General features: G+C 47.9%; 1 protein-coding gene across 1 annotated transcript in view; it reads right to left on the bottom strand.

The window, feature by feature from the left end:
* The window catches only part of CACNA1C (calcium voltage-gated channel subunit alpha1 C), a 755167-nt gene that overhangs the window by 211441 nt on the left and 527290 nt on the right, over nt 1–16436 (bottom strand). The window contains 2 exon segments of the mRNA XM_068141830.1: nt 4504–4676; nt 13902–14005. Coding sequence (XP_067997931.1) covers nt 4504–4676; nt 13902–14005 — 277 coding nt within the window.

Here is a 16436-nt window from a genome sequence, read left to right as displayed (position 1 = left end):
AGGCCACACCTTGAGTCCTGTGTCCAGTTCTGGGCCCTTAGTTTAAGGAGGACATTGAGAGACTTGAAGGTGTCCAGAGAAGGGCAACAAGGCTGGGGAGGGGTCTGGAGCACAGCCCTTTGAGGAGAGGCTGAGGGAGCTGGGATTGTTTAGCCTGGAGAAGAGGAGACTCAGGGGTGACCTTCTTGCTGTCTACAACTCCCTGAAGGGAGGTTGTGGCCAGGTGGGGGTTGGTCTCTTCTCTCAGGCAAGCAGCACCAGAACAAGAGAACACAGTCTCAGGCTGCACCGGGGGAGGTTCAGGCTGCAGGTTTGGAAGAAGTTCTACACAGAGAGAGTGATTGCCCATTGGAATGGGCTGCCCAGGGAGGTGGTGGAGTCACCATCACTGGAGGTGTTCAGGAGGAGACTTGATGGGGTGCTTGGTGCCATGGGTTAGTTGATTAGGTGGTGTTGGATGATAGGTTGGACACAATGATCATCAAGGTCTCTTCCAACCTGGTCTGGTCTGGTCTGGTCTGGTCTATTCTATTCTATTCTATTCTATTCTATTCTATTCTATTCTATTCTATTCTATGGTCCTTGCTGTTGTAGTCCTTGGCTTGTGGACCACTAAGAGTTGTAAACACCCAGTGAGACTTATGGCAAGGTTTGACAGCTTGAGGAAAGCAGTGGCACAGGAATGTGCCTGCTGGTGCCCCCAGGACTGGCACAGCTGCTCAAACCAGACAGGGATGAGATTTTTGTTGCCTTCCACCTTGCTTCCTCTTGTTTTCCAGGGGGCAGTTCCTATGCTGACAGGCAGGCAGCCCTCTCTCCAGATGAAGATGACAGCAAAACCTGCCTCTTGCAGCCAAGGACAAAGAAGAGACTGGAAACATATGTTCTCTGTGTTTGGGATGATTGAGTTTAGGTAGGCTACCTGGGTCAGAGCCCAGATGGTGTAAAGTGCTGAATCTCAGAGTCTCCCTTTGCTGAGACTCTAGCTTAATAAATACATTTTAATTAAAACCTCTAAGCTCTTCTGATATCTTGTTTGTCTTTAACAAAAGCAACCAACAACCTCCAAACAACCTCCAAGGGGAAACTGAGGAAGCCAAAACTTGCCTGACTTCTTTCAAAGGACTGATCTGAGCCACTGTATGAGCAGAAGCTTGCAAGCTCAAGCAGCAGCCCACATCTCCTGACCACGGGTGCAATGGAACTGATGCAAAGGCAGCTAAGGAGGTCAGAAGTGCCCTGTGCACATCAGTGAATCATCATCTGAAAGGCTCAGGGCTGGTACTTTCAAAGTCCATATCATTAATCAATTAATCACTGAACAAAGTGTGCTGGAAAGGGGCAGCAACACTCCTCGGTGGAGCTCAGAACGTTGTACCAGAGACAGAAGGCAGTGAGTGGGCTCTGAAGAGCACTTGAGAGGAAAACACACTGAAGCCACATGTGAGCTCTTTCAGCAAGAGCTAAACACAGGAAGACAGGGAAGACATTGGAGCCTTAGCAGCTTAAGCTTGGCACTGCTAGTAAGTGGGATTCAAATGCCTGAGAGGGACTCAAGCCAGAGGGATTCCTGAGGGCATTTACAACTGTGCCACCTGTCCCTTACATTTGGAACTGATCTTGCAGATGGTTTCTGGAAGAAAATTAACAGCATCTTTCTCCCTCACTTTCACCTCACTGGTGACTGCTGGCATGAATGCCTAAACACTCAAGCAGTAGTTAACACAAAAACCCTCTAAACAAACCCCCCTGCCACTCACTCGTGGCACCTTTTCTGTGGTACTGGCCTAAGGTGAAGGAAAGGGCCCCCACCTCTTGGTTTGAGTCTGTTCCACTGTACATTCAACCCATGCTCTAGCAGATCTGTGAAGCCCCAAGGGCAGTGCTGCTGCAGCATGACTCAGCTTCAGGAGAGCAGATAGGGCCTTGTCAGAGCTGGTTAGTAAACTAATCTCCAGCACCTGAGTGGGTTGAGATGGTTCTGCAGGAGGTAGGTTTGGAGGCAGAAAAACAGAGCAAGATGTGAAATCAATTAGATAGGTACCATAAGTATGCCAGGGCTTTCTTCCCATGTGAGAAAGAAGCATGTCAACCCATGAAGTGAGGATGACATCTCAGCAGAGGACATCTGCAAGCCCTTTGGCTTTGAGACTACCTTCTCACCTGGCACAGAAATAAAGACTGAAATCCAGAAATATCAGGAATACAAGGGAGCTTAAAAGTATGGTACCTGCAATTGTGCCAAAGGAAACCCAACAGCTACTGGAAAAGGATAATGAATGCATCAAATGGATTTAGGAAGGGCAGGTCCTGCCTGACCAACCTTCTATGATCAGGTAACCCGCCTGGTGGATGTGGGGCAGGCTGTGGATGTGGTCTACCTGGACCTCAGCAAGGCCTTTGACACTGTCCCCCACAGCAAACTCCTGGCCAAGCTGTCAGCTCGTGTCCTGGACAGCAGCACTCTGAGCTGGGTTAGGAACTGGCTGGAGGCTGAGCCCAGAGAGTGGTGGTGAATGGTGCCACATCCAGCTGGCAGCCAGGCACCAGTGGTGTGTACCAAGGATCAGTGCAGGGCCCTGTGCTCTTTAACATCTCTATTGATGATCTGGATGAGGGCATTGAGTCCATCATCAGTAAATTTGGTGATGACACCAAGCTGGGGGCAGGAGTTGATCTGCTGGAGGGTTGAGAGGCTCTGCAGAGGGACCTCAACAGGCTGGACAGATGGGCAGAGTTCAACAGCATGAGATTGAACACATCCAAGTGCCAGGTTCTGCACATTGGCCACAACAACCCCAGGCAGTGCTACAGGCTGGGGTCAGAGTGGCTGAGAGCAGCCAGGCAGAGAGGGACCTGGGGGTGCTGGTTGATGGTAGGCTGAACAAGAGCCTGCAGTGTGCCCAGGCAGCCAAGAAGGCCAAGGGCATCCTGGCCTGCATCAGGAACAGTGTGGCCAGCAGGAGCAGGGAGGTCATTGTGCCCCTGTGCACTGCACTGGTTAGGCCACACCTTGAGTCCTGTGTCCAGTTCTGGGCCCCTCAGTTTAGGAAGGAGGTTGAGTTGCTGGAAGGTGTCCAGAGAAGGGCAACAAAGCTGGGGAGGGGTCTGGAGCACAGCCCTGTGAGGAGAGGCTGAGGGAGCTGGGGTTGCTTAGCCTGGAGAAGAGGAGGCTCAGGGGAGACCTTCTTGCACCAGAACAAGAGGACACAGTCTCAAGCTGTGCCAGGGGAGGTTTAGGCTGCAGGTTAGGAAGAAGTTCTGCACAGAGAGAGTGATTGCCCATTGGAATGTGCTGCCCGGGGAGGTGGTGGAGTCACCATCCCTGGAGGTGTTCAGGAGGAGACTTGACGGGGTGCTTGGTGCCATGGGTTAGTTGTTTGGGTGGTGTTGGATGATAGGTTGGACTCGATGATCTTGAAGGTCTCTTCCAACCTGGTCTATTCTATTCTATTCTATTCTATTCTATTCTATTCTATTCTATTCTATTCTATTCTATTCTATTCTATTCTAGTATGTTTTAAAGCTTATCTGTGTAGTTGTGATGGTTTAGAAGCTAGGTGCCTTCAAGTACCACAAAGTTGCAGACCTCCAGGAGGTTCAAAGGTGTCCAGGAGGTGGACCAGAAGGTGTATTTCATACCCAGAAGTCCTTCATCCCTATAGAACTAGCTGCAGAGTCAGTTTTCTTCCCTCTCCTCCCAGGAGGACGCCCAGGCTGTTATGTCTTGGGGGGGAGGCCTGGTGTTGCCCTTGGCAATGCTGCCAACTAGGCCTGGAGCAGCCTAACTGGGGTCTGGAGCTGTGAAGCTGAATTTTAGCTGTGTCACAACGGTGTGGTATGGGGGGTAGAGAAGCTTGGGGGAGTGGGGGCAGAGCATGAAGACTTGGGTTTGTTGGCCTGGTTCAAAGGTAGGTTTGTGTGCAGCTTTGGCTTAGTGCTGTTCTGTGTTAAGCCCAGCCTAGGGATTTTTGTGTATGCTTTGTATTGTTTTATGCAGTTATGACTAGCATTTCCATCGAAACTTTCCAATCCTATCTAATCCTTTCTGGGAACATTCTTTTCTTTTACCCCTTTTGGAAGAGGTAAAAGAGCAAATCTATCTCCCTCTGAACTAAGACAGTAGTGGACTTTCACAGCAAGCATTGATCTGGTGTTCTCTGCTCAATGTCATGCCCATGTGCCACTATCACAGACAAGAAACAGCATCTGCAGAGCAGTATCCATTATTGCAGACGTGTTTCTCCCTCCTACAGCTTCCTGTAGGCATTAAACTGAAATCACAGAATCACAGAATGGTCTGGGTTGGAAGGGACCTCCAAAGGTCATCCAGTCCAACCCCCTCTGCTTATCATCTGCAAGTACAGTGAGAATCTCAGAAAGAACTTGTTCTTCCTCACCAGCCATCTCAGCTCTGCAGCAGGTGGGCATGGACCCTCTTGCTCCAAGCACAAAAGCGGGGAGAGAGAGACAGAGAGAGAGAGAGAGAAGAAAATTGCTTACTGTTTCGAGGCTTCTCCTCATCCATGCCTTCATCTTCATTTTCTGGGTCAATATCTTCTGCTTGAGTTATCCAGTCTAAGTATCCCTTCAAATCCTCCTCTAGCTGTTGTTTTTCCCGTAGCTTCTGGAAGTCACCTCGAGCCTTAGCCTTCTCCCTCTCTTTGGAAAACTCCCTGGCAAGAGGGAGGGAGGGAGGGAGGGAGGGACAGGACAGGGGTGGAGGGAAGGGAGAGATTGAAAAACAATAGGTTAGATTGATTTCAACTGGCAAGCCTCCACATGCTGTGTAGCACACCCCTAACTTTCTCTATTCTTTGCAGAGAGACACATGAGAGCAGTACACTTGCTGGATGCACACATGACACAGCTGCAGGGGCCACGTTTTAACCAGTGCTCAGGGAAAGATCCATCCCTTTTCTCTTTCTCACCAACATTTGATCAGCAATTCAAACACAAACACATCATCATGTAAGATCTCTGTACAGCATCACACGCTCTTTACCCCTGGATATCCACCACTGTCTCTGTGGATAACAGTTAATTTGATTCAGTGATGAACTGTTTGACAATAATCTGACATCTGGAGAGTGAGAGGGTGGCTCTCAGTTCTAGCCAGGTTTCAATGTGTCTTTAAGATTACCCCTGCAATCACAACTCAGTTGGGGCTGATGTTGTGTAATTAATGGTACTCACAAAGGTGCAGACATTTAATCATGGGCAGTTTCACCCACAGCAGTAGACACTGTATTTTAAAACTCAGACCACAGGGGTTTCCTGCAGACTCTCAGTGTTCAGGGCTGTTATCTGACATGAAACATGTTCTTCAAATCTCAGGTTGGGTGGACAGCTATGATAAATGATGGCTAGCCAAAGCTAATAGATCCTGCAGTTTTATAGACAACCATTATTGGGAACACAGGCTTCAAACAGACAGCATAGGAACGAGCATTTCAGGTTGCTTAGCTACGAGCTTGGGTGCTTGCTTTGCCTTCTTGTCTGTCAGTACCTGAGGGGTGGGTGTCAAGTGGAGGGGGCCAAGCTCTTTTTGATAAGACAAGGACCAATGGATACAAACTTGACCAGAGAAGGTTTCAGCTCAACATGAGGAGAAACTTCTTTACAGTGAGGGTGCCAGAGCCCTGGAGCAGGCTGCCCAGAGAGATTGTGGCGTCTCCTTCTCTGGTGACTTTCCAAACCCCCCTGGATGCATTCCTGTGCAGCCTGCCCTGGGTGATGCTGCTTTTGGCAGAGGGGTTGGGCTGGGTGATCTCTGGAGGTCCCTTCCAACCTCTAACATTCTGTGATTCTTTTTGGCTGTGGTGCTGTTTCTTCCACTCTTCCAGGGACACCTATGCTACCTTCTATTTTTTTTTCCTCTGGAAACACTGACCTACCTCTGTTTAGAGACACTCCTGTGGTTCCAAATCATCTTTTAATGCTTATATTTTAAGAATTAAGCTTAAGAACTGTCAAAAGTGTTGGACCAAGAGTACTTAAACATTAAGTCTTGTGTCTGCTGAAGCAGATCGCTACACAAGGCACACACAGGAGACAGTAAGGGCCACTGGATCTAGAAAGGAGAGGTAGAGTAACTCTCTCCCATAATTCTCCATTATCCTTGCTGATGATTGTCAGCAGTGATTGGATCTTTAAAACCTTCACCTAATATTTGTCATAGGTCTGTTCCTGCAAAAACAGCTGGGCTAGGTTAAGGGAAATCAAGAGTTGATTGGTATAACTGCAAAGAAAGGTCCTGCAGGGGGCTAGAGAGTCCCAGGGGGATGGGCAGTTTGTCCCAGGACATTGTAATCTGTTACTCTATTCTGTTTTCCTGTCTCTCTCTATGTAAGGAGGTGTACAGCCAATCTCCCTCTGTGTCTCAGGACGTGTGTGTGGTTGTCTTTATGGTTTGGGGGGGATTAGTTTTCTCCTGGCCCTGGCTGGCAGCAGATTTCCAGCTACACCACAGGGCCTGGGGAAGCCTGCGGAAGGCCTGGGTCTAGGGGGACTTGGGGGGTGGGGTGTGCAGTTTGGGTGTCATAGAATGTAGTAGTATGTCATAGAATCAATAAGGTTGGGAAAGACCTCAGAGATCATCCAGTCCAACCTGTCACCCAACATCTCATGACTAACTAAACCACGGCACCAAGTGCCACATCCAATCCCCCCTTGAACACCTCCAGGGATGGTGACTCCACCACCTCCCTGGGCAGCACATCCCAGTGGCCAATTCCTCTTTCTGGGAAGAATTTCCAATTACTCTTTCTGTGAAGAACTTCCTCACCTCAAGCCCAAACTTCCCTTGGTGCAGCTTGTTCTGCCACTGGTTGCCTGGGAGAAGAAACCAACCCCCACCTGTCTACAAACTCCTTTCAGGAAGTTGTAGAGAGCAATAAGGGAGGCTGAGTGGGGTGGAGGTTTCTGGAAGGCCTGGCTGTATTTCTTTTACTGGAATGCCTTTTGTATTGATTTGTAAATAGAGTTTCCATTCAAACTTCCAATCCAGTGTGGAACATTTTTTCTCTTACTCCTTGGAAGGGGTAAAACTTTTCTGTCCTTTTGCCCTGGGCAGCTCATGGCTCAAAACTAGGACAACAGGTAGGAAACCTACCACTAACTTTGATGGCACACTACTGGGGATATGAAAACCCTACCCAAGATGTTCATGAGTGCCATATGAAAAGCCCTCAGGCATCGCTATTAGAAGCCCACCCCTCGAGAAGGAGCGAATTCCTAACAGCAGTGGGGAAGCACTTCTCTCCTGTCTGGACCAAAACACACTGACAGATGTCTCTTGACTTCACAGGCTTTGGACCAGGCTTTCAGTATTATAAGCTGTGCACTAAAACATCACTGCAGCAGGATGCAAGTAGGATGAGGCCTTCGTTTTGAGCCGAGGTGACAAAGTAGGTGTGTGTGATCGTCCCCCCTGAAACACGGCTGAGGCTTCAGCTCATCCCATGGGACTCTGATAACAGAAGTAAGAACCATTGGCTTTCCAGGCTTAAAGGTAGAGCACAGTCAATCCTGGGACCAAACTTAGCTGCAAGGTGCAGCAAAATCTGTTGAAAGTGTGGCAAGAATGACAAAACTCAATTGTCCTCATGCTGGGGGCGACGCTTTGCTATTTAAAGTGTAAAGCAAAGGAGAGCCCCCAGCAATCATCATCATCATCAAACCTCTGCAAAGAACTTCAGCAAAATTCAATCAATAGCAGTTAGATTTTCTGCTTCAGTAACATTCTTCCTCTGGGTCTGACACAGTGCTTTACCCAGATGAGTGAATTAACTCTCAAAAGAACACATAAACCCCCTGAAACTGTGTCTTATTAAACCTGGCTGATAAATCCCAACATTTCCATTGCTTGGCTCTTCAAATGCTGCTTTGGAGTCTAGAACAGATGGGGCTAATTTTGAGAGCGACTGGGCCCTCAGCTTCAAGTAGAACTCTTCCTATTTGCGTGAACATCACTTTCAAGGGATGTTTTGCAGACCATAGCGGAAAACATCACGAACCAGCCCAGCTTACAGAAAGGGAAACTCCTCCTGTGAACCGAAGTGGATCATTTATGTCAGCTTCTTCCAAGCTGCATGCTTGCTTGGGTCTTTTCAGTCCTCACTGTCTCTCTCTAAAGGGACTTGGGCTAGAGAGTGAGCTGACAAAGGTGAGACTTTAGCATGGTCTTCACACTGACCACCTGCATGAGAGTGAACTTGTTACCTAGCTGTTTAGTGGCACAGCTGAAAATACTGTGATTGCCCAGGCCAAATGACCTGCAGTGGCACCTCCCTTTCCTTTGTACAATGCATGACAGTCGACTTCTCAGATGGCTCTCCACAGGAGACAACCTATTTAAATGACCTTCATTTCTATGCCATTGAGAACAGGGGGCTTAGCAAACTCTTGATGCAATTGTGGCAGTTTAGGCTGGGTGCCTCCTGTTACTGCCACATAAGTTACAGCTCTGGTGTCCCGAGCGTCCAACCCAGTAAGGCAGACATAGGAGCAGTGTATTTCATACTCATACATCCTGCACCCTGTAGATCCAGATGCAAAGTCCTTCTCTACCTCTTTCTTCCCTCTCTGCTCCCATGGGAGATGCTCCCTGTTGGGTAGTGGTAGGGGAGTACCTCAAGGCTTCTTAGGTCTATCTAGGCCTAATGCCAGGAGGAGGGGGAGTGGGGGAAGGGCAGTCTCAGAGCTGGCCAGCCTGAGACTAGCCTAGCGTGGCGAGGGGGTAGGCGGGGAAGAAAGAGCCCTGAGGGTTTTGGGTCGACCCTCAGGTGGGGAGAAGGGAAGTGTTGGGAGGCTTTGGGGGTGCTGGAAGGGACTCTGCATGCTTCGGGATTCTTTGCCACTATGCTTTGTAGTTTCTGTAAAACACCAATTGCTTTTGCATTTAAAGTTTCCATCACTTTCCAGTCCATTTGTGTGATGAGTGTCATTCTTTTGCCCCTCTCAGGGGCAACAGAGGCTCTGTCTGGCCTTAAACCAGGACACCAATCCAAGCCATCTCCCACCTGCAACGTCAGCCAATAGTCAGGCAGATGTAGCTCGTGATCAAGGATCACTACCACTAGTCATTTATCATCCCATGTGAAACCAGATGGTGACCTCTGTCCACCTCTTGTAGCAGGCAGCTCTGCCACCACTGCAGCTGGCAGTAAATGGTCACTGTTGGCATTTTCAGTAGGGAGGCTAAGGACCGAATCAGCTTTCTGGTGGAAGTGCTATCTTGAGTCTCACAAGGTTCTCACAAAATATTGTATTATCATGTCAGGATAAGGTTGCCAAAGGCTTGCAGAACAACCAAGTAATCTGTCTGTTTTTCAGCGAACAAAAGACCATCAGGGTCAGGGTCAGAGAGTACAGCTGGGTGCTACCAGATTTCAGTTTGATTCCCTTCCCTTCACCCAGGAATGGGAATGCCACTATACTCTGGAGAGATCTTGTCTCTGTGTGAGGTTACAGTGGGTCAAGATCATAAATACAAACACCCAGCTCTGTATGCTCTACTGTTCCAGAAGAAAATGTCTTGTGCCCATCCTTATACCTGAATATAGGTAATTCTTGTCTAGGTCTGATCTTAATATGATTTCTAGCATTTAGAGTGATGGACAGGGAGCAAATCAGCAGAATGCTAGCAGCTCCAAATTCTTGTATACCAAGCTAAGTGCAGCACAAGGTTTCAAATCTCATCCACCCTGAGAAAGTTCTTCCCAGAAAGAGTAGTTGGCCATTGGGATGTGCTGCCCAGGGAGGTGGTGGAGTCACCATCACTGGAGGTGTGCAAAAAAGTATTGGAAGTGGCACTTGGAGCCATGGTTTAGTTCGTCATGAGGTGTTGGGTGCTAGGTTGGACTTGATGATCTCTGAGGTCTTTTCCAACCTTATTGATTCTATGATTCTATGAAATACACTGAGGAATGGGCAGGGTTGGAAGAAGAGAGAGAAGACTAGGAAAGTGTCTTGGAAGGTCACAAAAATTGTCCCAGGAGGAGCTACAACCACAGCCATCCTCCCATTCACTCTGACTTTGGCCTTGGCAAGAGGAGAATCACAAGCAGCTGGATAGGTTTTCCAGGATCCTCTCAGAGCAGAGGAAATGGCTGTTCTCCTGCCCTCCATCTGCCCTGGGAAACTGCCTGTTTGGCCTGTGGCCTGGGATTTGGGTCAGTACTAGGTAAAATGTAAAAGAAACATGAATCTGTGTCTGAAAGTTCCACCCACACTGCCAGTTTTTCCCCTCTCCCTCTGACTGAAATGGTTAACAGCTGTGAACACCTCTCCTGTGAGGACAGACTGAAGGAGTTGGGGCTGTTCAGTCTGGAGAAGAGAAGGCTCCCAGGTGACCTCATTGTGGCCTTCCAGGATCTGAAGGGGGCTACAGGAAGGCTGGGGAGGGACTGCTCAGGCTCTCAGGTAGTGATAGGACTAGGGGGAATGGAATGAAGCTGGAGGTGGGGAGATTGAGGCTGGAGGTGAGGAGGAAGTTCTTCCCCATGAGAGTGGTGAAGCCCTGGAATGGGTTGTCCAGGGAGGTGGTTGGGGCCCTGTCCCTGGAGGTGTTTAAGCCCAGGCTGGATGAGGCTCTGGGCAGCCTGATCTAGTGTGGGGTGTCCCTGCCCATGGCAGGGGGGTTGGAACTAGATGATCCTTGTGGTCCCTTCCAACCCTGACTGATACTATGATTCTATGATACTATGATACTAAAGGCCACTAGGAGAAGCTTCACTGCTCACAGCAATGATGTGGAATCCTTTTGCCTGGCCTTGAGAAGGTCTGGTGTGTGATCTGCTGACTGGCTGTTTCCTTTGGATAACAGGAATGTTTATAGTGTGCTCAGGCAAGGCAGGGAGGCGATTGCAGCTCTACACATGAGCACCCTGTCAGACTATTTAGCTTGACATACCTCCAGTGAATTCACCAGCAGGACTGTGAATGGTTGACACAGCTGAGGAAAACCAAATTACAAATCAGGTGTTTAGGCAGAGCAGAAGGCAGCATTTGATTCTGCAGGTGCAATCAAGATGTCTTTGTGAGTACAATTAATTACACCTCTCTATTCAGAAGTGATTAAAACCCAAAACAACCTAAGCTGCTCTGTCACTGATGAAGTCTACCTACACGACATGCTTGGTGCAGCTCCTGAGACACAGAAACAGGGTAAAAAAAAAGTCAGAGATGTCCAGAATGGACATGGGAATGCCTGGGAATGCTGCTTTTCATCTAGGTAGAAGAGACAGGCCAGGTAGATCATCTACAGAGATCAGACTCATAGCAGTAAAAAAGAGCTGCATCTGCACAGTGAAGACTTTGCAGCTCAGCAGAATTTAGAACTGGTTTGGGAAGTTAATTGTTCAAGACCTGCTTACTTAGCCCAAAGAAAGATTGGAATGTTTCCTCCATCCTTTCTGTGGCTGTTTGTTTTTTTGTCATGGATGCAGACTCTTAAGTTTCTTTTTATTTCTCCAGTTCAGGAAAACATGGCAGCAGCAGTGCAGCTGTCATAACAGAGGGCACACAAGCAGGAAGCGCTCACAGCCTCACAGTGTGTGCCTTGTCCTGGATTTCAGCTCTCTCTAGAGACTGCTTCCATCTCTTACCACTTGCTGTGGTGGTTCAGACACAGCACGTCAGGAGGTGGAAGATCTAGGCCCCAAAACACTCTCTCAGGTTGGAAAATGAGAGGAAATTCAATTCTTAGTTTTGAAGAGACACAAATCCAAGGGCAGGTAAATTAAATCAGCAGTGCTTCAACACTATGCATTCCTCAGGGCTGGCCTCACAGGCACTGTCTACCTGATCAGATATTGTATGGTCTTTAGCTCCTGTCCTATGTACACCTTGAGACCACCTCTGTTACAACAGATCACTTTGCCTTTGCCACCTGGTCAGCACCATCCACTACTGCTGACATTCTTACCTGCTGATCAGAGTATCCATCTGGAGAAACAAGGAGCTTATGCTTTCAATTTGTATCCAGAGCATCACTCTCCAGATACCCCAACACCGAGTATTGCCTGACACTTCACTACTGCTCCCATCATACTCTTTGGGAACCCTTCTCCTTGTAGTAGCTGTCTTAGCAGCACATCTCCTTCAGTGGAGTAATGAAGACAGTTAGTGACACCTCCTGCAGAGCTGCTATTTACCTCTTTGCAGTCCAGTCACGGATCTTCTCAGATCCTACTCCTGCCCTTCCTATTGTTTTGGCTCAAGTACTGAAGATTGAATTTCTGTGAGGCATCAAGCCCTCTCTCCTGCTCAGGGATCATTTTCCCTCTCATGATCAAAAGAGAGGGGGCTTCAGGGCTGCCCACTCATGCAACAGGTACAGAATCTGGTCAAATTAATTTAGAGCTCATTAAGTGAGGCTGGGTAACAGAGACAAAGAAAAAGAGGATGCATAGAAGTTCTTGTACCATGTTTATCCGTGAAGACAGAATGGCAGTGGGCACCCAGTCATGCCTAAATATGGAATTAGAAGCCTAATTCTAGGAGATCTTTTAAAAAAAAATCTCCTGAGGAATGTTTGCTGGCTTGATTCCTCTCACTCTGTGGTTCCTCAGGGGCAGTGAAGTTTTCAGCTACTGGGGACAATACGAATGGTTTCCAATCAAAGCTATTCAAATGAGGCTTTGCGCTGAGGGTTGCACTTCAGGACTCAAGTACAGCTAAATGCCTAATCTTAGGAAGTATAGCTAGATGTCCAATCTTAGGAAACACAGCTAGATGTCTAATCTCAGGAATGCTTAAACACAGGAGGAAATTCCCCTGCTTCTCTGTCCATGCTTAGGAAAGATCAGAGGGAAATGATCTTTCCTCCCTGCGTCACGCCAGGCTTGCATCCCGCACAACAGGAGAGATCTGCTGGTGGAAGGTGAAACAGGCCCAGGGCCCTCTGCAGGGAAAACAGCCTCCCCTTAGGCTGTGCTTTACAGATACCAACTAATGTGAACATTTCTCAGGTGAGGAGACATAATTTACTAGGAATTTCATCCCAAAAATGTGAAGGATGTCTCATGCTCTCAGATCTCCTTCACTCCCACTGACTCTTCCAGACATTCTACTCCAGTCCCCTTCTTCTGTGGTGAATGGGATATGCTTTGCTCACAGGGGAGCACAGTGTTGTCCTCTTCCCACAGAGCAAGGGAGAGGTCTCAGGTAGACAACCACATTACAGGCAGAGAGTTGTGGTTTCTTCCTTTGACTGAGCCAAAAGATTCCATCCGTGCCATGGAATACCGTGTTTTGCTGTTGGCACAGCAATAAGCTTAGGGTTTCTGCTAGGGTTTCCTGACACCAACCTGCCACTGCCTGTTGTTTTGGTCACCAGAGAGCAGGAACAGAAATACAGATTATAAATAAATAAATAAATGAAAGAAAACAAACAAGAATAGAATATTTTCCTGGTACTGCTTACCCGCTAAGCACACCGAGAACCAAGTTAAGTACAAAAAATGACCCTATGATGATTAGTGTAACAAAATAGATCCAGGGCCAGTCCCTTCCTATGGCATCATTGACCTGGAAGAGTGGAATGATAGTTAGTGAGACAAGCTCAGGTTCTGAGCACCGCAAGGCTCCAGCCAAAGAGATCCCAAGTCACCAGCAGAAAGAGTTTCAACAGCTGCTTCTCAGGAAATTTACGACAGGCCCCCGTTGGTAATTTTGGACGTCCTGAGGCGGAACTCCTGTGCCAGAGAGCAACACCTCTGTTGTGACCTGGATGTAGGATTGGCAACGTTTGAACATATGGTCAGAAACATTTTGAGAGCTGCTGTGAAGCTTCCTTGGATTCAGGTTTTTGGAACCCTCTGGTGACAGGGAAGAGCCCTTATCATGGAGTCTTGCCCTGCAGCATTGGAAAAAGGACACCAAAACGGTCAGCTTACCCGCTCAACACACCAAGAACCAGATTTAGAACGAAAAAGGATCCAAAGATGACCAGACTGACAAAATACACCCATGGTAACTCATAGCCCATAGCGTCCTGCATCTGGAAAGACGAAGGAAAGTTAGAAGACAGAGAGGGAAAGCAGAAATGTTTAGGCAAAGGAATAGAAAAGGGTTGTAAACAGAGCCTGTGGTTGGTTTACACATTATCATAGCAAGTGTTTCTCAATGTTTGCTCTAATGTGACTGCTCCTTTGATCCTTTACCTCCCCCCCCACACTTTTTTTCTCTAGCTGTTTATGTGCAGGCAGTGATTAATAGAGGCTGAGAGGCACCCACGTGCTGCGCCGGCACTCCCTGAGGCGCTCCAAGCTGGGGATTGTCACTTTCTGCAGGTTAGCTATGGCACCACAAGGGTTCACACGACGCCTTCTGTCCACTGGGCACACTGAGGACTCTCTGCTGGCAGTGAACACATTGCTAAGCACTGCCACATCTTGTTGCCAGCTCACATTTACTTCCCCTGTGTAGCACGGGTACATGTGCCTCAGGAAGAAGCAACTGTGGGCAAATACTGATCCTTCCCTGGCAATGCTCTGGCAACCTCCACAGTTTACCTCAGTGAGGGCAGCAGCTGAATGCTTTTGAGGGAAGGTCCTTTCAAGGCCCACTGTATTCTGACCTGATCAAGTGTTTGCCAAAGCCTTTTCACAGACTGCCTTTCCCTCCTTGAAGGATGTATGTCTCCTTCAAAATGTGATTCCCACACAACTGCATCTGCAGGGAATTTGAGAGTGTAACCTAAATTATGTGAGCATAGGCCTGGCTTTCACACTACTACAAGCATCTGCAAATGAAGCAGGCAAGTCTTGTTTTAGCACCAGAAGCTGTGCTATGTGTAGAGCAAGTCTAGCACATGAGAAGGTATTGTCTGTCTTCCAAAAGCATCTCGTACACAAAGAGTGTTTTGTCTTGAGTCCTCCTTCAGAGTTCAAACTTTTGGAAGGCTGCTGGATACCTTGACAGAATCTCACTTTCATCATGGCATCAGAGGTCTCAGAGTCCACTCTTTACTTTTCATAAACACTTATTTCCTGAGCCAGACACGGCACACCACAAAAGAAGCAGGTGGTGGTTACACTTTGCAGGAGCACTAGAATGATTTATAAACATAAATTGCAGGCTTCAGAGTACCTAAAGGCATAAATCATCCCAGGATCCTTTGCTTTCATGCTTCTGAACACTTGTATCATGTGTTGTCCTCTCCTCCCTCTCTCTTTTGCAACCTAAACATTTGTTGTGATCACAGGAGAAATTTTCTTCCATACATGGGCACAGAGACACACTTCAGGGCAAGCAATCTGACTCCAGATTCATAACAACTCAGGAAAGGAATTTCAGCCCTTCAGTAAGACAAGGCAAGAGAGTAACACTAATGTAATCAGTTCTTTGTGGATGGAAGTCCAGTATCCCATTTTTCTCCCAAAGTACAGTCACTAAAGTCCTTGTCTGGCAACAGTCCAGTCAGTAGGCTGACCCAGAACTCTGTATCAGGGTTCCTTCAGCTGTGACTGAATTGAAGCAAACTCATTAAAGAATAAGCTCAAATCTGCCTCTGTGAAAACAGTTCATCAGCTCAGTCCTCAGAGGATTGATACCTTAGGTGGGCAGAAGAGAGCACCTGAGCATGTAACACCCCCTGAGCATATTAAACAGCTTCCCTTGTAAATCCTTCTGTAGCATTTTTCAGTTGGTTTATAAACAACACCAATTATTCCTTAGGCTTGCAAGCCACCTTTCATCCCCCCCTCTGACGGGGAACATAGCAGGGTCTTAAAGAGAACACAACAGCAGGGTATAGAAAGCTGGAAGCAAATCTTCACCTGCAATCACAGTGGGGAAATGAGGCAGGCAAAGTGTGACTGCCCAAGCTGCAATTAACGTTACACCTAACCTCCTTAACAGCTCCTACAGGTATCTCAGCCAGCAAAGGAAGGCCAAAGGAAGCAGACTCCTCCAACAAGCAAGACTGGCAAGCTGGTATCAACAGATGAGGAGAAGGCTGAGAGAGCTCAACAACTTTTTTCTCTTAGTCTTCGCTGGCAACCTCTCTTCTCACACCTCCCAAGGTGACAGAGTGCAAGACAGGGACTAGAGGTGCAAAGTCCTTCCTGCTGTAAGAGAAGATCAGGTTTGTGGCCACCTGAAGAATGTGAAAATACATGCCTCTGGGACCTGAAGAGATGCACCCCAGAGTCCTGAGGAAATTGGCTGATGTTGCTGTCAAGCCACCCTCCATGACATCTGAAAAGTCCTGCAGTCAAGTGAAGTCCCTGGAGGTTGGACAAGGCAAAACTGCACTCCTTTGGAAAAGGGTGGAAAGGAGCATCCCTGGAAACTATCTACCTGTCAGCCTCACCTCTGTGCTTGGGAAGATCATGGAACAGACCCTCCTGCAAGTCATACTAAGAAACATGGAAGACAGGGAGGTGACAGCCAGCATGACTTCAAGAAGGGCAAGTCTTATCTTCCTG

This window comes from Melanerpes formicivorus, unplaced genomic scaffold (assembly GCF_026170545.1).
Source record: "Melanerpes formicivorus ecotype bairdi unplaced genomic scaffold, bMelFor1.0.p_v2 SCAF_8, whole genome shotgun sequence".
In the NCBI taxonomy this organism is placed as follows: domain Eukaryota; kingdom Metazoa; phylum Chordata; class Aves; order Piciformes; family Picidae; genus Melanerpes; species Melanerpes formicivorus.
Note: the sequence above shows the minus strand (reverse complement) of the source record. Positions and strands in the feature narration are given on the sequence as shown.